This window comes from Salmo salar, chromosome ssa13, assembly GCF_905237065.1.
Source record: "Salmo salar chromosome ssa13, Ssal_v3.1, whole genome shotgun sequence".
NCBI classification, from domain to species: domain Eukaryota; kingdom Metazoa; phylum Chordata; class Actinopteri; order Salmoniformes; family Salmonidae; genus Salmo; species Salmo salar.
This window is the reverse complement of record NC_059454.1, coordinates 34,434,137-34,452,765: the sequence shown is the minus strand read 5'-3', so window position 1 is coordinate 34,452,765 and position 18,629 is coordinate 34,434,137. Positions and strand designations below refer to the sequence as shown.

Genomic DNA, 18,629 nt, shown 5'->3' with positions numbered 1-18,629 from the left:
CTCAAGTGGGTTTTCCTATGTGAGACCACCTGTGCTGATTTGCAACTGTGAGAGGCTGATTATCATAGTTTGTTCATACAGTACCCTACAGTAGCATGCAGTTCCAGTTTGATAGTGGGGCAGTCTTGCTTTAAGAAATGTGATACAGTCTTTACACTCAGCCGGGCTGTAGAGGAACACTCATTACTTAGTGCTCGCTGAAGGGGACAGAGCAAGAGCGTGTGCTCAGAGGCTGCCTCTCAATGGGAGGAGGATGCAGATGGAGAAAGCGAGAGAGAGAGAGAGAGAGAGAAAGCGAGAACGCGAGAGGGGGGATTCTACAGCAGTAAATTAAGGTTTGCTCCTTATGTGCCTGTAAACGCGAAAAGCCAAATCTATTCTGTGTCAGTGCCAGGGTCTCCTCAAGGGAAGGCAGTGATATTTCAAAGGTGGAAATGGCAAGGCTCTAAATCTGTTGTTTCTGACTGGCTCAGCTGTCAGCTTTCAGTCACTGTGCTCAACGCTGTTGGTTGTCCTCAGACAAAGTGAAGAAAAGGAAGGAAGAGTAGAGTGACGAGTCAAAGGAGTTTGGGAGTCTCAACCTAAATCAAGGACGGAGTTGGATGGGGATTCCACATCAGCCTCAAGATGGATGGATTTAAAACAACGTGTTAGAATACTTAGGTAAGAGACTTACTGTTTAAAGAAGAGAGAGAGAGAGAGAGGGAGATGTTTACTGTATGGAGGGAAGTAAAAATACAAATTCACCTAAGTGAATTGAAATGAATAAATGGAGACAGTTTTATAAAATCAGCATCACTTGTTTAACATGTTCACAAAGATTAAAGTGTGTTTGCACATATTTACTGCATTAAGCAAATTCCTTAGAGGTACGGTGCTCTGTTTTTATCACACACTTTATTTGTTGTAACATTGCTTTGCTTACTCAATATTTACTGTTTATTTTATGTTGTGGATTTAATTTTCCTCTCTTTTTCCAAGGATCATTTATATCAAATGTCAATGGCAAATAAGTGCAGGTTACATAGAGCCTGTTCAAATACGTAATGCATGAACGATCAAATGGACTGACATTTTCTCAACCTTTTATGTTATTTACAGTGCTTCCATGAACACACATGAGTACCTGAACAAATTAATAGAGCATAAAAAATAACTCATAGAAATGTAATATGGTTTGCTGACTACGCCACCTTTTTACAAAGGTAAGGTTCTCTAGATCACGGAGACTGTAATATCTAAGATGAGCTGCTGGAATACATTTCCTCATGGAAGTACCATTCTTGAAACCCAATCCTTTTAGGTAGAAGAAAAAACTCTGCTAAAATTTCACGCAGACACGGTAGGCTGCATTCAGAGAAAAGGCTGTGCAAAATCATTTGAAACCTAATCTAAAACAAAATCTTAACAGCTATTTTGCCTTTGACATGCTCCTTGAAAATGTATTATTTTGTAATTTGTTGAACAGAAACACTGCTTGCAGACAACCCTTCTAGTTTGTTGATGTGAGGATCTTTTGACAGAGGTAATTATTTTGTTTATAACTGAGAAAAAAATGGCACTGAAATGGAATCTAATAACAAATCTTATTACCTGACAAAGGCACCGGTCCAAAAGCTATTTCTCTTTCACAAGCGTGACTAAAATTGGATAATTCTGTACTCTGTTCAATAGAATCACAATTTAATGCTATCACCTCTACAACGTTTGTTGATGTCAAGATCTTTTGACAGAGGCAATTGTTTCAAATATTGAATCATTCTCAAACCAACCCTAACCTTAACCTGGGATCTGCATGTGTCTTACAGCCCCCTTATATAAGCAGCTTTGTGAGAGACATTACATGTTTTTGGATTCCCATTACAGTTCTGTCACTGTCATAGACTTGTGATATCCAAAAGCCATCCATAGAAAAGAGTTAGCAGCTAACTGCCTGCGAGCCAGGAGAGAAATGTTGTCTTTTTCTATTTCAATTTTTGGTTTAAAGGCAGGCAAGAAGAGAGAGAGAGAGAGAGAGAGAGAGAGAGAGAGAGAGAGAGAGAGAGAGAGAGAGAGAGAGAGAGAGAGAGAGAGAGAGAGAGAGAGAGAGAGAGAGAGTCAGAAATTGAAGAGAGGGAGTCAGCCTGTCAGAGGAAAACTCAGCTGCATGGAAAACGTCCCCAGGGGCCATTCCACAATTGCTGCTGCGCTGTGGCTCAGGGACGAGATAGGGCAGGAATAAAAAGATTACAAATGAGCAGTTGATAATCACGCTTAATGATACACTGCTTGTTATGGCGATTATGTGGAAGTTCAGCTGGGTCAGTGTACCAGGACATCTATTTCTGTGTGTGTGTGTGCTTTCATGCGGTCATAAATGCATTTGTGCTTGCGTGTGTGTGTTCCTGTGTGTGTGACATGATGACCTATGACATTGACTGTGCTCTCCCCCTTCTATAGCAGATGTGTCCTGTCATGTCCTGGCTGCTGTGCCTGGTCCTCTGGGTCAGTGGGAGGTCCATCCAGCTGTGCCAGGCCACCTTTTATGAGACCATACAGCTACAGCAGCACCATGTGACACGGCCTGGAAGGACCTCCATTCACATGATTGGTGAGTTGGCTTCTCAACGACAACACCCTCTTCCACTTCTGCTTTGTTCCACCTTTCAGCTGTGTGAATGTAAGTTTGACCTTGTGAGTCACATTTCATGAGGTTTATTGTCTTTATATAGCCTTTGTATGGATATTTGTGGTACTCCACGTGTGTTTGCTAAGATAATACAACAATAAGGACGTTACTTCAAACAACAAACAATTTATTTTACCTCGGACATCATAGGGCATCATAGGACATCATAGGGCATCATATGACATCATAGGGCATCATATGGCATCATAGGGAATCATTGGGCATCATAGGACATCATAGGGCATCATAGGGCATCATAGGACATCATAGGACATCATAGGGCATCATAGGACATCATAGGGAATCATTGGGCATTATAGGACATCATAGGACATCATAGGGCATCATAGGATATCATAGGGCATCATAGGACATCATAGGGCATCATAGGACATCATAGGGCATCATAGGGCATCATAGGACATCATAGGGCATCATAGGACATCATAGGGCATCATAGGGCATCATAGGGCATCATAGGACATCATAGGGCATCATAGGACATCATAGCACGCGCGATAGAACAGCAGAGTATGTACTGCAATGTTTTTGACCACACTGCTGGATGCTTATTTCCTCAAAACAAAATCAATAACAAATGCGCATGGGTTTGCCAGTGGCGCTGTTTCACCTATCACAGATCTCAGCTTTAACTGGAAGAAAGGGGGATAGGGAGGAGGGCTTGGGCAATATAACTATATTTAACTCTGAACAAAAATAGAAACGCAACATGTAACAATTTCAAAGATTTTACTGATTTACAGAAATCATTCAATTGAAATTTGTGAACCAAATTTGAGATAAATATGTAGAACATTTCTGGGATATTTTATTTCAGCTCATGAAACATGGGACCAGCACTTCACATGTTGCTTTTATATTTTTGTTCAGTATATGTAGAATGGTGTGTGTTTGTATCTTCTTTGTAAATAGTCATGGAGAAAGATTGTGATATTTTTCTTACCGCTTTAGAAAAGGTTATGGTGCGTGTGGTGTCTGTGGGGCCTTAATTTGACGAAGGCATTCATTTCTAATAAGCTAGGACTAAACACCCACTAGCTAGCTAGCATGCACATAAAGAGAGAAGCATTCCCACGCTGTATAGTGAATCTTGTCAAGGCTTTCCACAGAGAACTGTGCCTGTGCTTTTAACTGGGGTGGCAGGTAGCCTAGTGTTAAAGAGCATTGGGGCAGTAACTGAAAGGTTGCTGGTTTGAATCCTCAAGCTGACTAAGTGAAACATATTTTGATGTACCTTGAGCAAGGCACTTAACCCTAATTGCTCTGGATAAGAGTGTCTGCTAAATGACATAAATGTAATTGAGCATGCAGCTCCTCAGTGGCTGTTAAATGTGTAATGTCATCGTAGTGCTAAAGCGTGTTAGCTGCTGCTGGTATTCAACATTCTGTCAATGTCAGGACAATTATTCGTACTACAATATAAAATTCCATGCCTACTGAAGCAGCAATCAAGACTGGTTCCGAAGAAACTGTGCACCATTTCAATTGTTTTATACACCCTCCTACAGCATTGTTTTTTTTATACTTAAAGTAAATGTTCAGTGTCCATTTCAAAAATGTATTGGGTCAATGTAAAAAAGCACAACATGCTGTAGGCTACATGCTCATTGGGTTCTGTTCTTTCTCATGTCAAATATCCACTTTGGTGAGATTTATTTGGAGAAAGCTGTAAGCCTGATTAGAGTTACTGCTCTCTCGTGAGTCTTTGTTGTTTAGATGTCCCTGCTCATAAGCTTTCCTGAAAAGATTGATTGTGCCGGCACTGAAAGCAGCTAATTAGTCTAGCCGCTTGAATCATAAAGCAATGATGGAGGAATAACACAACATGGATGTCATATTAGTAGCTCTAGTCCTTGAGAGTAAAAACTACACCGAGAGCCATTTAAAACTTCACAAAAATCCATTTAAGAGATGGCCTTGTACACAGATAAACAGATAGACAGATGAGGTGGGACTGGGATAGGACTGTAAATGCTATGTTTTAGTTGCATGTCTGTCCCCCCAAAAGCTCTAAACAATAATGAAGGAGACTATGTTTGCTGAGCTTGAGAGCCCTAGCTACCAAATAATGACCTTATGAAATCTCCTCTGAGATGTCAGTGCTTATTGCTATTCTATGAGCTTTGTGATGGTACAGACCATAATTACATTCTCCCACTGAAGAATGAATTACTTGGGATGTTGGCACAATACCCTCTACAAACACACATTTCAGACAAGCATTTAAGAGAGATTACAAATTCAACCAAACGTGAATCCTGGTTAGTTGATATTGTACAAAGCATACAATCCTTATTTTTCTGGATCAGGGGAAAGTGTAAAAGCCTTGTCAATCCTGAATACCATAGATGTCCTTATCCTCATTCCAGAATAAATGGGATGCCGGTGTTATGAGAACAGAATGGGATGTCTGGATTGACTGTGACATCGGGGCATTTGTTCTGTGTTATGTGTTGTGTGGCTGTTGGATTGGTAGCAGTATTGGGGTTGACGGGTCATGAATTGGTGGCAGGAAGGCCATTGGCTGTAGACCGTTGGGCCAATCATTGAAGCCAGTGACATGCCATAAGTTCAAAGTGACTGGTGTTACCACAGGTAATTGAGATCACAAGTGGCTGTAGATCAGTTGTTTCCTTGCCAAAGGAAAGTGTTGGGCTGTAGGGGTAAACAGGGCCTCTAATCATAATAAATGGTAGGCATCGTGCAATGGAAGTTTGTGACTCTTTACATGCTGATCACGGATAAATGCAACTCACATGATGTCCAATATAAACATAAACAACACCTAATCCCAAACAATAGACATTCACTTTGAAAGCCTTGAACATAGGTAGGTCTGTATGTATAATTGCCTTGAGCCAATTTTGAAATGTGTTTCAAAAACAGCATTAAGCATCCCAAGTCTCCCTGTACTTGAGATGATCACACTGGTGATTACTTCTGCTTTGCGAGGATACAGGTTACCCAACAACAGTTCATTGGGTAGTACTTGACTTTCCTCCCGGTAGCATTAAGGGCTCTATTCAATCCACATCATGGACGTTCAGCTTTACAGTGTGATTGAATTTTAAAGGTAATGTTCCTGCTTCAGTGGAGGCTGAATTCACGGTAAACACTGCACATGTCGGCAGAATGGGAAATTACCTGTACATTTCTATTGCGGAATCTGTAACACTTAAGCTTTACATATTGAATAGAGCCTGAAGTCTTTCCAGTCCCAGGCCCAGGCCCAGCGCACTCTAACTCTAGTTGGAAGTAGGATTCCTGAATAGAATGATTATGTATGTCCAGTGAATCAGGAGGAGGTAGTGTACTCCTCTCCACCCTGCAGCTGTACTTATAGGATGTAGCATCAGCCGGAGCTCCAATCTCAGACGTGCTGTAGGCTGTTTTACCTTTGGTGCAGACGGACAGTGTGGCTTGCTGAGCTAAGGGTCACATGAATCACAAGGTGCCGTATTTATCCAGTGCAAGGAGCGTGAACAACAGCGCACAAAGAGGAACAGATTGTCAATAGTGGTGCATGGATAAAATCATTGGGGAAGCCAGGCTGGGTAGAAAAGGCATATTACAACCTGTGTTGTGATAATTGCAATGTTTTTTACTTTTACTTCACTCCATTCCTAAAGAAAATGATATACTTTTTACTCCATACATTATCTCAGACAGCCAAAAGTCCTCGTTACATTTTTTATGCTTACCAGGACAGGAACATCTCATTCACACATTTATCAAGAGAATATTCCTACTGCCTCTGATCTGGCGGACTCACTAAACACAATCTTCAGTTGTAAATTATGTCTGAGTGTTGGAGCATGCCCCAAGCTATCTGTAAATAAGTAAAAAACAAGAAAATGGTACCATCTGCTTTGCTTTATATAAGGAATTTGAAAAAAATGTTTACTTTTGATACTTGAGTACATTTTAAACCAAATACTTTTAGACTTTTAATCAAGTAGTATTTTACTGGGTTACTATCACTTTTACTTGAGTCATTTTCTATTATGGTATCTTTACTTTTACTCAAGTTGGGATCTTTTTCCACCACTGAACTAAGGGGCCTAGCCCGAACCATGAAAAACAGCACCTGTCAAGTGTCAGTGTGCAGCGGTTAGGACGGAGTCAGGCGCAGGACACAGAACTGAGTAAAATACGTACTTTACTCGAAAAGAAACAACAATAATTTCCATGCAGGGAAACACACCAGCTCACAGAAGTCTTGAACACTAAACAAAGAACAAACACGTACAAAACCATGTGGGAACCAGAGGGTTAAATAGGGAATAAATTATAACTTAATGGGAACCAGGTGTGTACAATCAAGACAAAACAAATGGAACAAGAAACGTAGATCGGTGGCAGCTAGAAAGCCAGTGACGTCGACCGCCGAACGCCGCCCGAACAAGGAGAGGCACCAACTTCGGCGGAAGTCGTGACAGCCCCAGACAGATTATTCCTCCTCCATCAATCTTTACAGTTGGCACTATGCATTGGGGCAGGCAGCCCCAATCCAGATTCGTCCGTTGGACTGCCAGATGGTGAAGCGTGATTCATCACTCCAGAGAACGCATTTCCACTCCTCCAGAGTCCAATGGCTGCGAGCTTTACACCACTCCAGCTGACTCTTGGCATTGCGCATGGTGATCTTAGGCTTGTGTGCGGCTGCTTAGCCATGGAACCCCATTTCATGATGCTCCTGACGAACAGTTCTTGTGCTGACGTTTCTTTCATTGGCAGTTTGGAACTCGGTAGTGAGTATTGCAACCTACATGCTACATGCTTCGGCACTTCGCGGCTGAGCCGTTGTTGCTCCTAGACGTTTCCACTTCACAATAACAGCACTTACAGTTGACCGGGGCAGCTCTAGCAGGGCAGAAATTTGACGAACTGACTTGTTGGAAAGGTGGCAACCTATGACGGTGCCACGTTGAAAGTCACTGAGCTCTTCAGAAAGGCCAGTCTACTGACAATGTTTTTCTATGAAGATTGCATGGCTGTGTGCTCGATTTTATACACCTGTCAGCAACGGGTGTGGCTGAAATAGCTGATCCACTCATTTGAAGGGGTGTCCACATACTTTTGTATATATAGTGTATATAGGCCTAAGTCCAAGACAATAAGAAGACACAGTGACAGAATAAATCCAACCACACATTTGTTTCATCACAAAACCGGAAAGCAACATCTGTCCGGTGAAATTCACAAAGCATATTGCATGTAATAAGCAGTTACATGACCTACAGCATGGTCAATCAAGTTAATGTTTCTGACATTTTCTGCCTCCACTATTCCAGCACTATTTTAACATCAACATTTCAACATCATCAAATCCCGCTAAGACAGTGACAACTAAAAGATTCCAAAAACAATTTATTCCAATCAATGTAAGCTAAATATCATGTGGCTGTCCGTGGTACTGATTACCGTGTGTGTGTGTGTGTGTGTGTGTGTGTGTGTGTGTGTGTGTGTGTGTGTGTGTGTGTGTGTGTGTGTGTGTGTGTGTGTGTGTGTGTGTGTGTGTGTGTGTGTGTGTGTGTCTGTGTGTGTGTGCTTTCATGCAAGTAGAAAAACATGTTGACTCACCCTACTTGTAGAGAAATGCCAATGCCTCTCTTCCTCTCTTTCTTGTTGAAGAAACGGTCTATGATTGTAATACAGTACACACATTTAGTTTTCTGTTGTCCTAGGCTACCTCAGTAAAATAATTGCTCACTAGCTTAACATCCTTTCATTGGCAACGATGTGCCAACTAGTTAACATTAGCCTACGACATCTAGCTACTATACATGTTAAACTTCCGTCCTCTCAGACCAGAGGCACAATGTATGAATTTATGGTTGGATCAGAATCGCTGTTATAATCATTGGCCAGTAGGGAAAATTAAGTAAAACCACAAGTCCAAATCCTTATCTCCATCTATGGCTAATTTAGGAAAGGGCCAATTTTAGCTAGCTAGCTAGCCACCAGAGGACAACAACACAACGAGATGCAACAATTCATGTTTTTTTCTGTCATTGATATTTGGCTTTTGAGGTGATGTGATTGGTGCTTAGCCAAATCCAAACTTCTTTCCCTTGACACTTTTTTTTGGTGCGCCAGAACCATTCACAGTTGAGCTCGCTCAGTTTAGCACAACACTAATGTGCTATTATTGTATCGTTTTTTTAATCAAGGGAGGCCAAATGTTCACTGGCTTTCCTTGCATTCAATGCTACAGACAGCAACAATATCTCACTCTTTTTGACCAAAAAGTATCAGATAGATGGGCTATTCATAAAGAGACAGAGGGGTGCTGTTTCACTCGCTCGGATGCTTTCTCCAGTGAGATACATTCAGCCTCTTGCAAACTGAAGGAAAATTATGAAACACAGAGAGACAAAAAATACAATTATTTTCAGTTTTTTCTTTTTTTATTGGTCAATTTGACTTCCCTTGGAAACCTTGAATACACGCCACTGCAGAAGGGTTGTCATGCATGCATAACGGGCATTAGTTGGCATGCAACCATCCACACCCAACAGGGACCACAGGAAATGCACTATAGTACTCAAAAGTAAACACTCTTGCCACTGTTGCTAAGTTTTATTTCGTTTTTCAATCACACTTTATCTCTACTAACTCATAGTTAACTCATGCATAAGCTTTGTCCCATGTTTTGAACTTACTTTACAAACTGAACCATATGCTCAAAACAAACATATGCAATTAATCTATAGTGACATGGTTATATATAAATGATATGGTTATACAGTATATAAGTGTATGAAAAGGGTGTGCCCCCAGGTACAAAGTTATATTTATTTTAAATGCAAAATGCTGTCTGCCAGACAGTCCATTTTCCCATGTGGTGTGTGTGCTCTTAACAGTGATCTACATCCAGTGGAGGGAAACACATGCCATCTTAAATTAATCTGGAGTGATTGTACTGTTATTATGTACATTCTTCAAAGAGGAGGAAAGATTGGTGCTTTAGATAGGAAGAATCCTGTTGAGTGGTTGGCCTAAAGCTTAGATCCATGTGGAGATGTCATGAGAGACAACAGAGAGGAGGTGGTAGGAGACAGAAGCCTGAGGTGGTCTCACTCTCATCAACTCGCTCTCACCTACACTACGGCTGGCAGGGCTTGAACTCAGACAGTGTTGAACTCTACTTGGCTGAATGGTTCTTTCCTTAAAGCCCTGAAGATACAACATCAACATCATGTTTCTGTACGAAGACTCACAGTATCATTTTAATTCTCAGTGCAAATAAATACTTTAACTGACGGACACCAAAACGTTACATACATTTGTTTTGCGATAAAGAAATCAGAACTGAATCCACACACGTCAAAGTATAATATTTAGGTTAGAGGCAGTGGTTATAGGTAGGTTACACAATTTGTATGTTTCTTGCAAGCTACATGTTTTTCATTGTGTATCGCTCTGTAAAACAGTGAGAGAGAAAGAGAAGGAGCACAGACATTTCCCCCATGCTGTCTAACAAAGGACAGCCAGGATACTAGTACAGTACTACTCATTTGCCAAAGACAGGAGAGGCAAGGAGTGGAATGTAATAGCTGAACAGAGACGGCAACCAGGCTACAGTGCTACGTCCTCGCCAGAAACAAACATGGAAAATGGATTTTCAGCTGTCGCAAACAAAGGTTGCATCCTTCTCTGCCGAGTTGTAGAGAATGACAGTTTAATAGCCTTATATAATGCATCCTCCTGGCGCGTTATTTGACTTACATTTTCCTCATCCTACCCTCAGACCTCCGCTGAGAAGGCTTGGGTTAAAATACTATTTGAAATCTTTCATATACTTTGAGCATTTGCTTTAGTCTGCCTGGAGTGCCAGGTGGGAGGGGTTTGCACTTTTGAGACTTTTGTATTGGTTCCATTGCAACAGGCAAGCTTAATCAAGCACAGATACAATACTTGAAATGATTTCAAATAGTATTTGAACCCAGGTCTTCCTCAGAGCCAGGAAGCCATGCTCTCACCAGTCTCATCCCAGCCTCCCTGCAGTGTTTATGGGAAGTGGCATGCAGCCTGAGCTCCAGGCCCTGCTACATCTGGAGCCTGCCAAGGCCACTTTGGCACAATATTCTCCATACATGCCACAGTATGACCCCAGAAGACCAACACTCCATACAGCTCCATTATGCTATGTAGGGAACCTTTCTAGACTAATGCCCAGTCTATAAACTATTCTCATAGCATTTTCCACATGCCACATCAGACTTTGGAGTCTCCTTCAGGGGAGGAGAGTGATGTGCCAATTTTGGATTTTGGATTTGGGCCACATGTTCAGTTATTTTGTGTCTTTGGTTCAACTTGGTGAAAAGTAATCATATATGGATTCAGCACACTTTGGACATGCAATTACCCTTGTTATGTTCAGTATAGGAGCGATATTGGATTTTACAATTCGATTTCCTCACAATTTTCTCTCTTGGAAACCATGAATAATTCAATACACAAGACACATGTGGGCTTAGTGCTTGTAGATAGTTGTTTATACAACATGTTAATTGAAAATGTACATGCAGCAGCATTGCACAAAGGGCTATGGTTTGAGGTCAATGTGTGTGTGCAAAATGAATTCCGGTGGCCTACAGCTTAATTAATTACCCAGCACTCTTTCTGCTCTGCCTCTGCCAGCTGTTAGCAGCTTCAGACTCTCTGTATGAGGATCTCCGTGCATTAATAACCATGCTACATCACTCCCACTAGGCTCAGTGGCCGCTGGCGCAGGGGGATCTCCAAGAACGCACACATGCACGCACACATAAAGTGTAGAGTGGAAATTGTTTTGTTTTCCATGTTGGAGTCACACAAAAACAGCAATCCATCAACACAGTGTCAAACAGCCTCCACATTCAATGCGATCATCCTCTATTCACGTTTCACCATTTCTTTCTCCACAACAACAGCATGAGGATGAAGGAGGCTAGAAGAATACAATGTATCCTAACCCTAGATAAGATCTGATTTTGAAATAGAGTAAAGCGATAATCCTTTCACTGAACATATCATGCCTATGTCAGTGGTTCCCAACCTTTTCAGATCTGGGGACCACCAAATCATTGTCAAAAGATCTTGAGGACCACCATTTGCGATGCCAATGCATTTTTTGAAAAGAAAATATATTGGGGGTCACATTTAGCTAATTTTAATGATAAAACTAATAATTTATTCAACTTTTACAGCGCTTCTCAATACAATCTCAAAGCGCTTTAAGTGAGATAAAAAAAAAAATTGTGAAAAAAATAATAAATGCAACAAATAGTTCAATAGATGGATGATCATGCATAGTCAACTTCCACACAGCTCTGACACACACACACACACACACACACACACACACACACACACACACACACACACACACACACACACACACACACACACACACACACACACACACACACACACACACACACACACACTTACCACACCAAACATGCTACCAGGGGTCTTTTCACAGTCCCCACATCTAGAACAAATTCAAGAAAACGTACAATATTATACTGTATAGAGCCATGATTGCATAGAACTCTCTTCCATCTCATATTGCTCAAGTGAACAGCAAACCTGGTTTCAAAAAACAGATAAGGCAATAGCTCACAATACAATGCCTCTCTCCTGTTTAACCTATATATTTTGTGTGTATGTACTGATATGTAGTCTCCATGTGACATTTTAAATGTGCGTAGCAGTAAAGGTAACAAATTAAAGGCCTATTATTATTTGAAACAATTTGAATTGTGAAAAGTTAAAATTGTAAAATTGCTTAATACCATTCATACTCCCAACTGTTATTATCTGCGGACCACCTGCGGTACCACCATTAGCCACAACATCCACATGACCACATCCACATGACCACATCCACGTGACCACATCCACATGACCACATCCACGTGACCACATCCACGTGACCACATCCACGTGACCACATCCACATGACCACATCCACGTGACCACATCCACATGACCACATCCAAGTGACCACATCCAAATGACCACATCCACGTGACCACATCCACGTGACCACATCAAAGTGACCACATCCACGTGACCATATCCACGTGACCACATCCACATGACCATATCCACGTGACCACATCCACATGACCACATCCACGTGACCACATCCACATGACCACATCCACGTGACCACATCCACGTGACCACATCCACGTGACCACATCCACGTGACCACATCCAAATGACCACATCCACGTGACCACATCCACATGACCACATCCACGTGACCACATCCACATGACCACATCCACGTGACCCCATCCACGTGACTACATCCACATGACCCCATCCACGTGACCACATTCACATGACCACATCCACGTGACCACATCCACGTGACCACATCCAAATGACCACATCCACATGACCACATCCACGTTACCACATCCACGTGACCACATCCACGTGACCACATCCACATCCACATCCACGTGACCACATCCACATGACCACATCCACGTGACCACATCCACGTGACCACATCCACGTGACCACATCCACATGACCACATCCACGTGACCACATCCACGTGACCACATCCACGTGACCACATCCAAATGACCACATCCACGTGACCACATCCACATGACCACATCCACGTGACCACATCCACATGACCACATCCACGTGACCCCATCCACGTGACTACATCCACATGACCCCATCCACGTGACCACATTCACATGACCACATCCACGTGACCACATCCACGTGACCACATCCAAATGACCACATCCACATGACCACATCCACGTTACCACATCCACGTGACCACATCCACGTGACCACATCCACATCCACATCCACGTGACCACATCCACATGACCACATCCACGTGACCACATCCACGTGACCACATCCACATCCACATCCACGTGACCACATCCACATGACCACATCCACGTGACCACATCCACATGACCACATCCACGTGACCACATCCACGTGACCACATCCACGTGACCACATCCACGTGACCACATCCACATGACCACATCCACGTGACCACATCCACATGACCACATCCACATGACCACATCCAAATGACCACATCCACATAAGCACATCCACGTGACCACATCCAAATGACCACATCCAAATGACCACATCCACGTGACCACATCCACATGACCACATCCACATAAGCACATCCACGTGACCACATCCAAATGACCACATCCACATGACCACATCCACATGACCACATCCAAATGACCACTTCCACATAAGCATATCCACGTGACCACATCCAAATGACCACATCCAAATGACCACATCCACGTGACCACATCCACGTGACCATATCCACGTGACCCCATCCACGTGACCCCATCCACGTGACCACATCCACATGACCCCATCCACGTGACCCCATCCACGTGACCCCATCCACGTGACCACATCCACATGACCATATCCACGTGACCACATCCACATGACCACATCCACATGACCACATCCACGTGACCCCATCCACGTGCCCACATCCAAATGACCACATCCACGTGACCCCATCCACGTGACCACATCCACATGACCACATCCACGTGACCACATCCACGTGACCACATCCACGTGACCACATCCACGTGACCACATCCAAATGACCACATCCACGTGACCACATCCACGTGACCACATCCACATGACCACATCCACGTGACCACATCCACATGACCACATCCACGTGACCCCATCCACGTGACTACATCCACATGACCCCATCCACGTGACCACATCCACATGACCACATCCACGTGACCACATCCACGTGACCACATCCACGTGACCACATCCAAATGACCACATCCACATGACCACATCCACGTTACCACATCCACGTGACCACATCCACGTGACCACATCCACATCCACATCCACGTGACCACATCCACATGACCACATCCACGTGACCACATCCACGTGACCACATCCACATCCACATCCACGTGACCACATCCACATGACCACATCCACGTGACCACATCCACATGACCACATCCACGTGACCACATCCACGTGACCACATCCACGTGACCACATCCACGTGACCACATCCACATGACCACATCCACGTGACCACATCCACATGACCACATCCACATGACCACATCCAAATGACCACATCCACATAAGCACATCCACGTGACCACATCCAAATGACCACATCCAAATGACCACATCCACGTGACCACATCCACATGACCACATCCACATAAGCACATCCACGTGACCACATCCAAATGACCACATCCACATGACCACATCCACATGACCACATCCAAATGACCACTTCCACATAAGCATATCCACGTGACCACATCCAAATGACCACATCCAAATGACCACATCCACGTGACCACATCCACGTGACCACATCCACGTGACCATATCCACGTGACCCCATCCACGTGACCCCATCCACGTGACCACATCCACATGACCCCATCCACGTGACCCCATCCACGTGACCCCATCCACGTGACCACATCCACGTGACCACATCCACATGACCATATCCACGTGACCACATCCACATGACCACATCCACGTGACCACATCCACGTGACCCCATCCACGTGCCCACATCCAAATGACCACATCCACGTGACCCCATCCACGTGACCACATCCACATGACCACATCCACGTGACCACATCCACGTGACCACATCCACGTGACCACATCCACGTGACCACATCCACGTGACCACATCCAAATGACCACATCCACGTGACCACATCCACGTGACCACATCCACATGACCACATCCACGTGACCACATCCACATGACCACATCCACGTGACCCCATCCACGTGACTACATCCACATGACCCCATCCACGTGACCACATCCACATCACCACATCCACGTGACCACATCACGTGACCACATCCACGTGACCACATCCAAATGACCACATCCACATGACCACATCCACGTTACCACATCCACGTGACCACATCCACGTGACCACATCCACGTGACCACATCCACATCCACGTGACCACATCCACATGACCACATCCACGTGACCACATCCACATGACCACATCCACGTGACAACATCCACGTGACCACATCCACGTGACCACATCCACGTGACCACATCCAAATGACCACATCCACGTGACCACATCCACATGACCACATCCAAATGACCACATCCACATAAGCACATCCAAATGACCACATCCACGTGACCACATCCACGTGACCACATCCACATGTCCACATCCACATGACCACATCCACGTGACAACATCCACGTGACCACATCCACGTGACCACATCCACGTGACCACATCCAAATGACCACATCCACGTGACCACATCCACATGACCACATCCACATGACCACATCCAAATGACCACATCCAAATGACCACATCCAAATGACCACATCCACGTGACCACATCCACGTGACCACATCCACATGTCCACATCCACATAAGCACATCCACATGACTACATCCAAATGACCACATCCACGTAACCACATCCATGTGACCACATCCACATGACCCCATCCACGTGACCACATATGTGGATGTGGTCACGTGGATGGGGTCATGTGGATGTGGTCATGTGGATGTGGTCATGTGGATGTGGTCACGTGGATGTGGTCATTTGGATGTGGTCACGTGGATGTGGTCGCGTGGATGTGGTCACGTGATGTGGTCACGTGATGTGGTCGCGTGGATGTGGTCGCGTGGATGTGGTCGCGTGGATGTGGTCACGTGGATGTGGATGTGGTCACGTGGATGTGGTCACGTGGATGTGGTCACGTGGATGTGGTCATGTGGATGTGGTCACGTGGATGTGGTCACGTGGATGTGGTCATTTGGATGTGGTCACGTGGATGTGGTCACGTGGATGTGGTCACGTGGATGTTGTCACGTGGATGTGGTCATGTGGATGTGGACATGTGGATGTGGTCACGTGGATGTGGTCACGTGGATGTGGTCATTTGGATGTGCTTATGTGGATGTGGTCATTTGGATGTGGTCATGTGGATGTGGTCACGTGGATGTGGTCATTTGGATGTGGTCACGTGGATGTGGTCACGTGGATGTGGTCACGTGGATGTTGTCACGTGGATGTGGTCATGTGGATGTGGTCACGTGGATGTGGTCATGTGGATGTGGTCACGTGGATGTGGATGTGGTCACGTGGATGTGGTCACGTGGATGTGGTCACGTGGATGTGGTAACGTGGATGTGGTCATGTGGATGTGGTCATTTGGATGTGGTCACGTGGATGTGGTCACGTGATGTGGTCATGTGGATGTGGTCACGTGGATGTGGTCACGTGGATGTGGTCATGTGGATGTGGTCACGTGGATGTGGTCATGTGGATGTGGTCACGTGGATGTGGATGTGGTCGCGTGGATGTGGTCGCGTGGATGTGGTCGCGTGGATGTGGTAACGTGGATGTGGTCATGTGGATGTGGTCGCGTGGATGTGGTCGCGTGGATGTGGTCGCGTGGATGTGGTCATGTGGATGTGGTCACGTGGATGGGTCATGTGGATGTAGTCACGTGGATGGGGTCACGTGGACCACATCCACATGACCACATCCACGTGACCACATCCACATGACCACATCCACATGACCACATCCACATGACTACATCCAAATGACCACATCCACGTAACCACATCCATGTGACCACATCCACATGACCCCATCCACGTGACCACATCCACGTGACCACATCCACATGACCACATCCAAATTCATAACACAGTCGCTGATGTAATTGGGCACGAAAGGATGCATGATATTCTGAATGAATAATTGACACATACACCATTTTCTTAGAATATATGATAAACTACAAAGCAGTATTAATGGTAATACATTTCACACCACCTTACCAGTTGATGGGATTTTGATGTCTGACATTTTTTTCTGACCAACATTAATTTATCATGATGCCGGCGTCAACTATAATCAGTATTAAACTATTAGTGTTGTGAGTCTGCTGTACATCTCAGTGACACAAGATCTGGACCCTTAGGTATCGTCAAGAAGACTCCCCCCTGGGTCTGATGCTGTGTCTGGGCTGAACTGTAACCACCAGAAAATAACATAATCATTTCAATCATTTCATTTCAGCTGTTTTTTTCTTGTCCTAATCTCTTGCAAAAAAAATTTTGCGACCATTTAGCCCTAACTCTGACCCTAGCTTCATGTCCACATCTTGGTTCAAACCTAACCCTATCCTCAACTATAACCCTAGCCATAACCCTAACCCTAGCTTCATGTCCACGCCCCGGTTCATCATGTCCATACCCCGGTTCATCATGTCCACACCCCGGTTCATCATGTCAACACCCCGGTTCATCATGTCCACACCCCGGTTCATCATGTCCATACCCCGGTTCATCATGTCCACACCCCGGTTCATCATGTCAACACCCCGGTTCATCATGTCAACACCCGGTTCATCATGTCCACACCCCGGTTCATCATGTCCACACCCCGGTTCATCATGTCAACACCCCGGTTCATCATGCCCACACCCCGGTTCATCATGTCCACACCCCGGTTCATCATGTCCACACCCCGGTTCATCATGTCCACACCCCGGTGCATCATGTCGACACCCCAGTTCATCATGTCCACACCCCGGTTCATCATGTCCACATCCCGGTTCATCATGTCCACACCCCGGTTCATCATGTCAACACCCCGGTTCATCATGTCCACATCCCGGTTCATCATGTCCACACCCCGGTTCATCATGTCCACACCCCGGTGCATCATGTCGACACCCCAGTTCATCATGTCCACACCCCGGTTCATCATGTCCACATCCCGGTTCATCATTTCAACACCCCGGTTTATCATGTCCACATCCCGGTTCATCATGTCCACATATCCTCCATTCTTAGTTA

The 18,629-nt window shown here is 44.7% G+C and overlaps 1 protein-coding gene across 1 annotated transcript in view; it reads left to right on the top strand.

Annotated features, from left to right (window-relative positions):
* The first annotated feature begins 201 nt into the window (after positions 1-201).
* The window catches only part of tafa1 (TAFA chemokine like family member 1), a 33,538-nt gene continuing 15,110 nt past the window's right edge, over positions 202-18,629 (top strand). The window contains exons 1-2 of the mRNA XM_014136486.2: positions 202-663; positions 2,440-2,590. Coding sequence (XP_013991961.1) covers positions 2,443-2,590 — 148 coding nt within the window. The 5' untranslated portion in view covers positions 202-663; positions 2,440-2,442. The remainder of the gene's footprint in view (positions 664-2,439; positions 2,591-18,629) is intronic.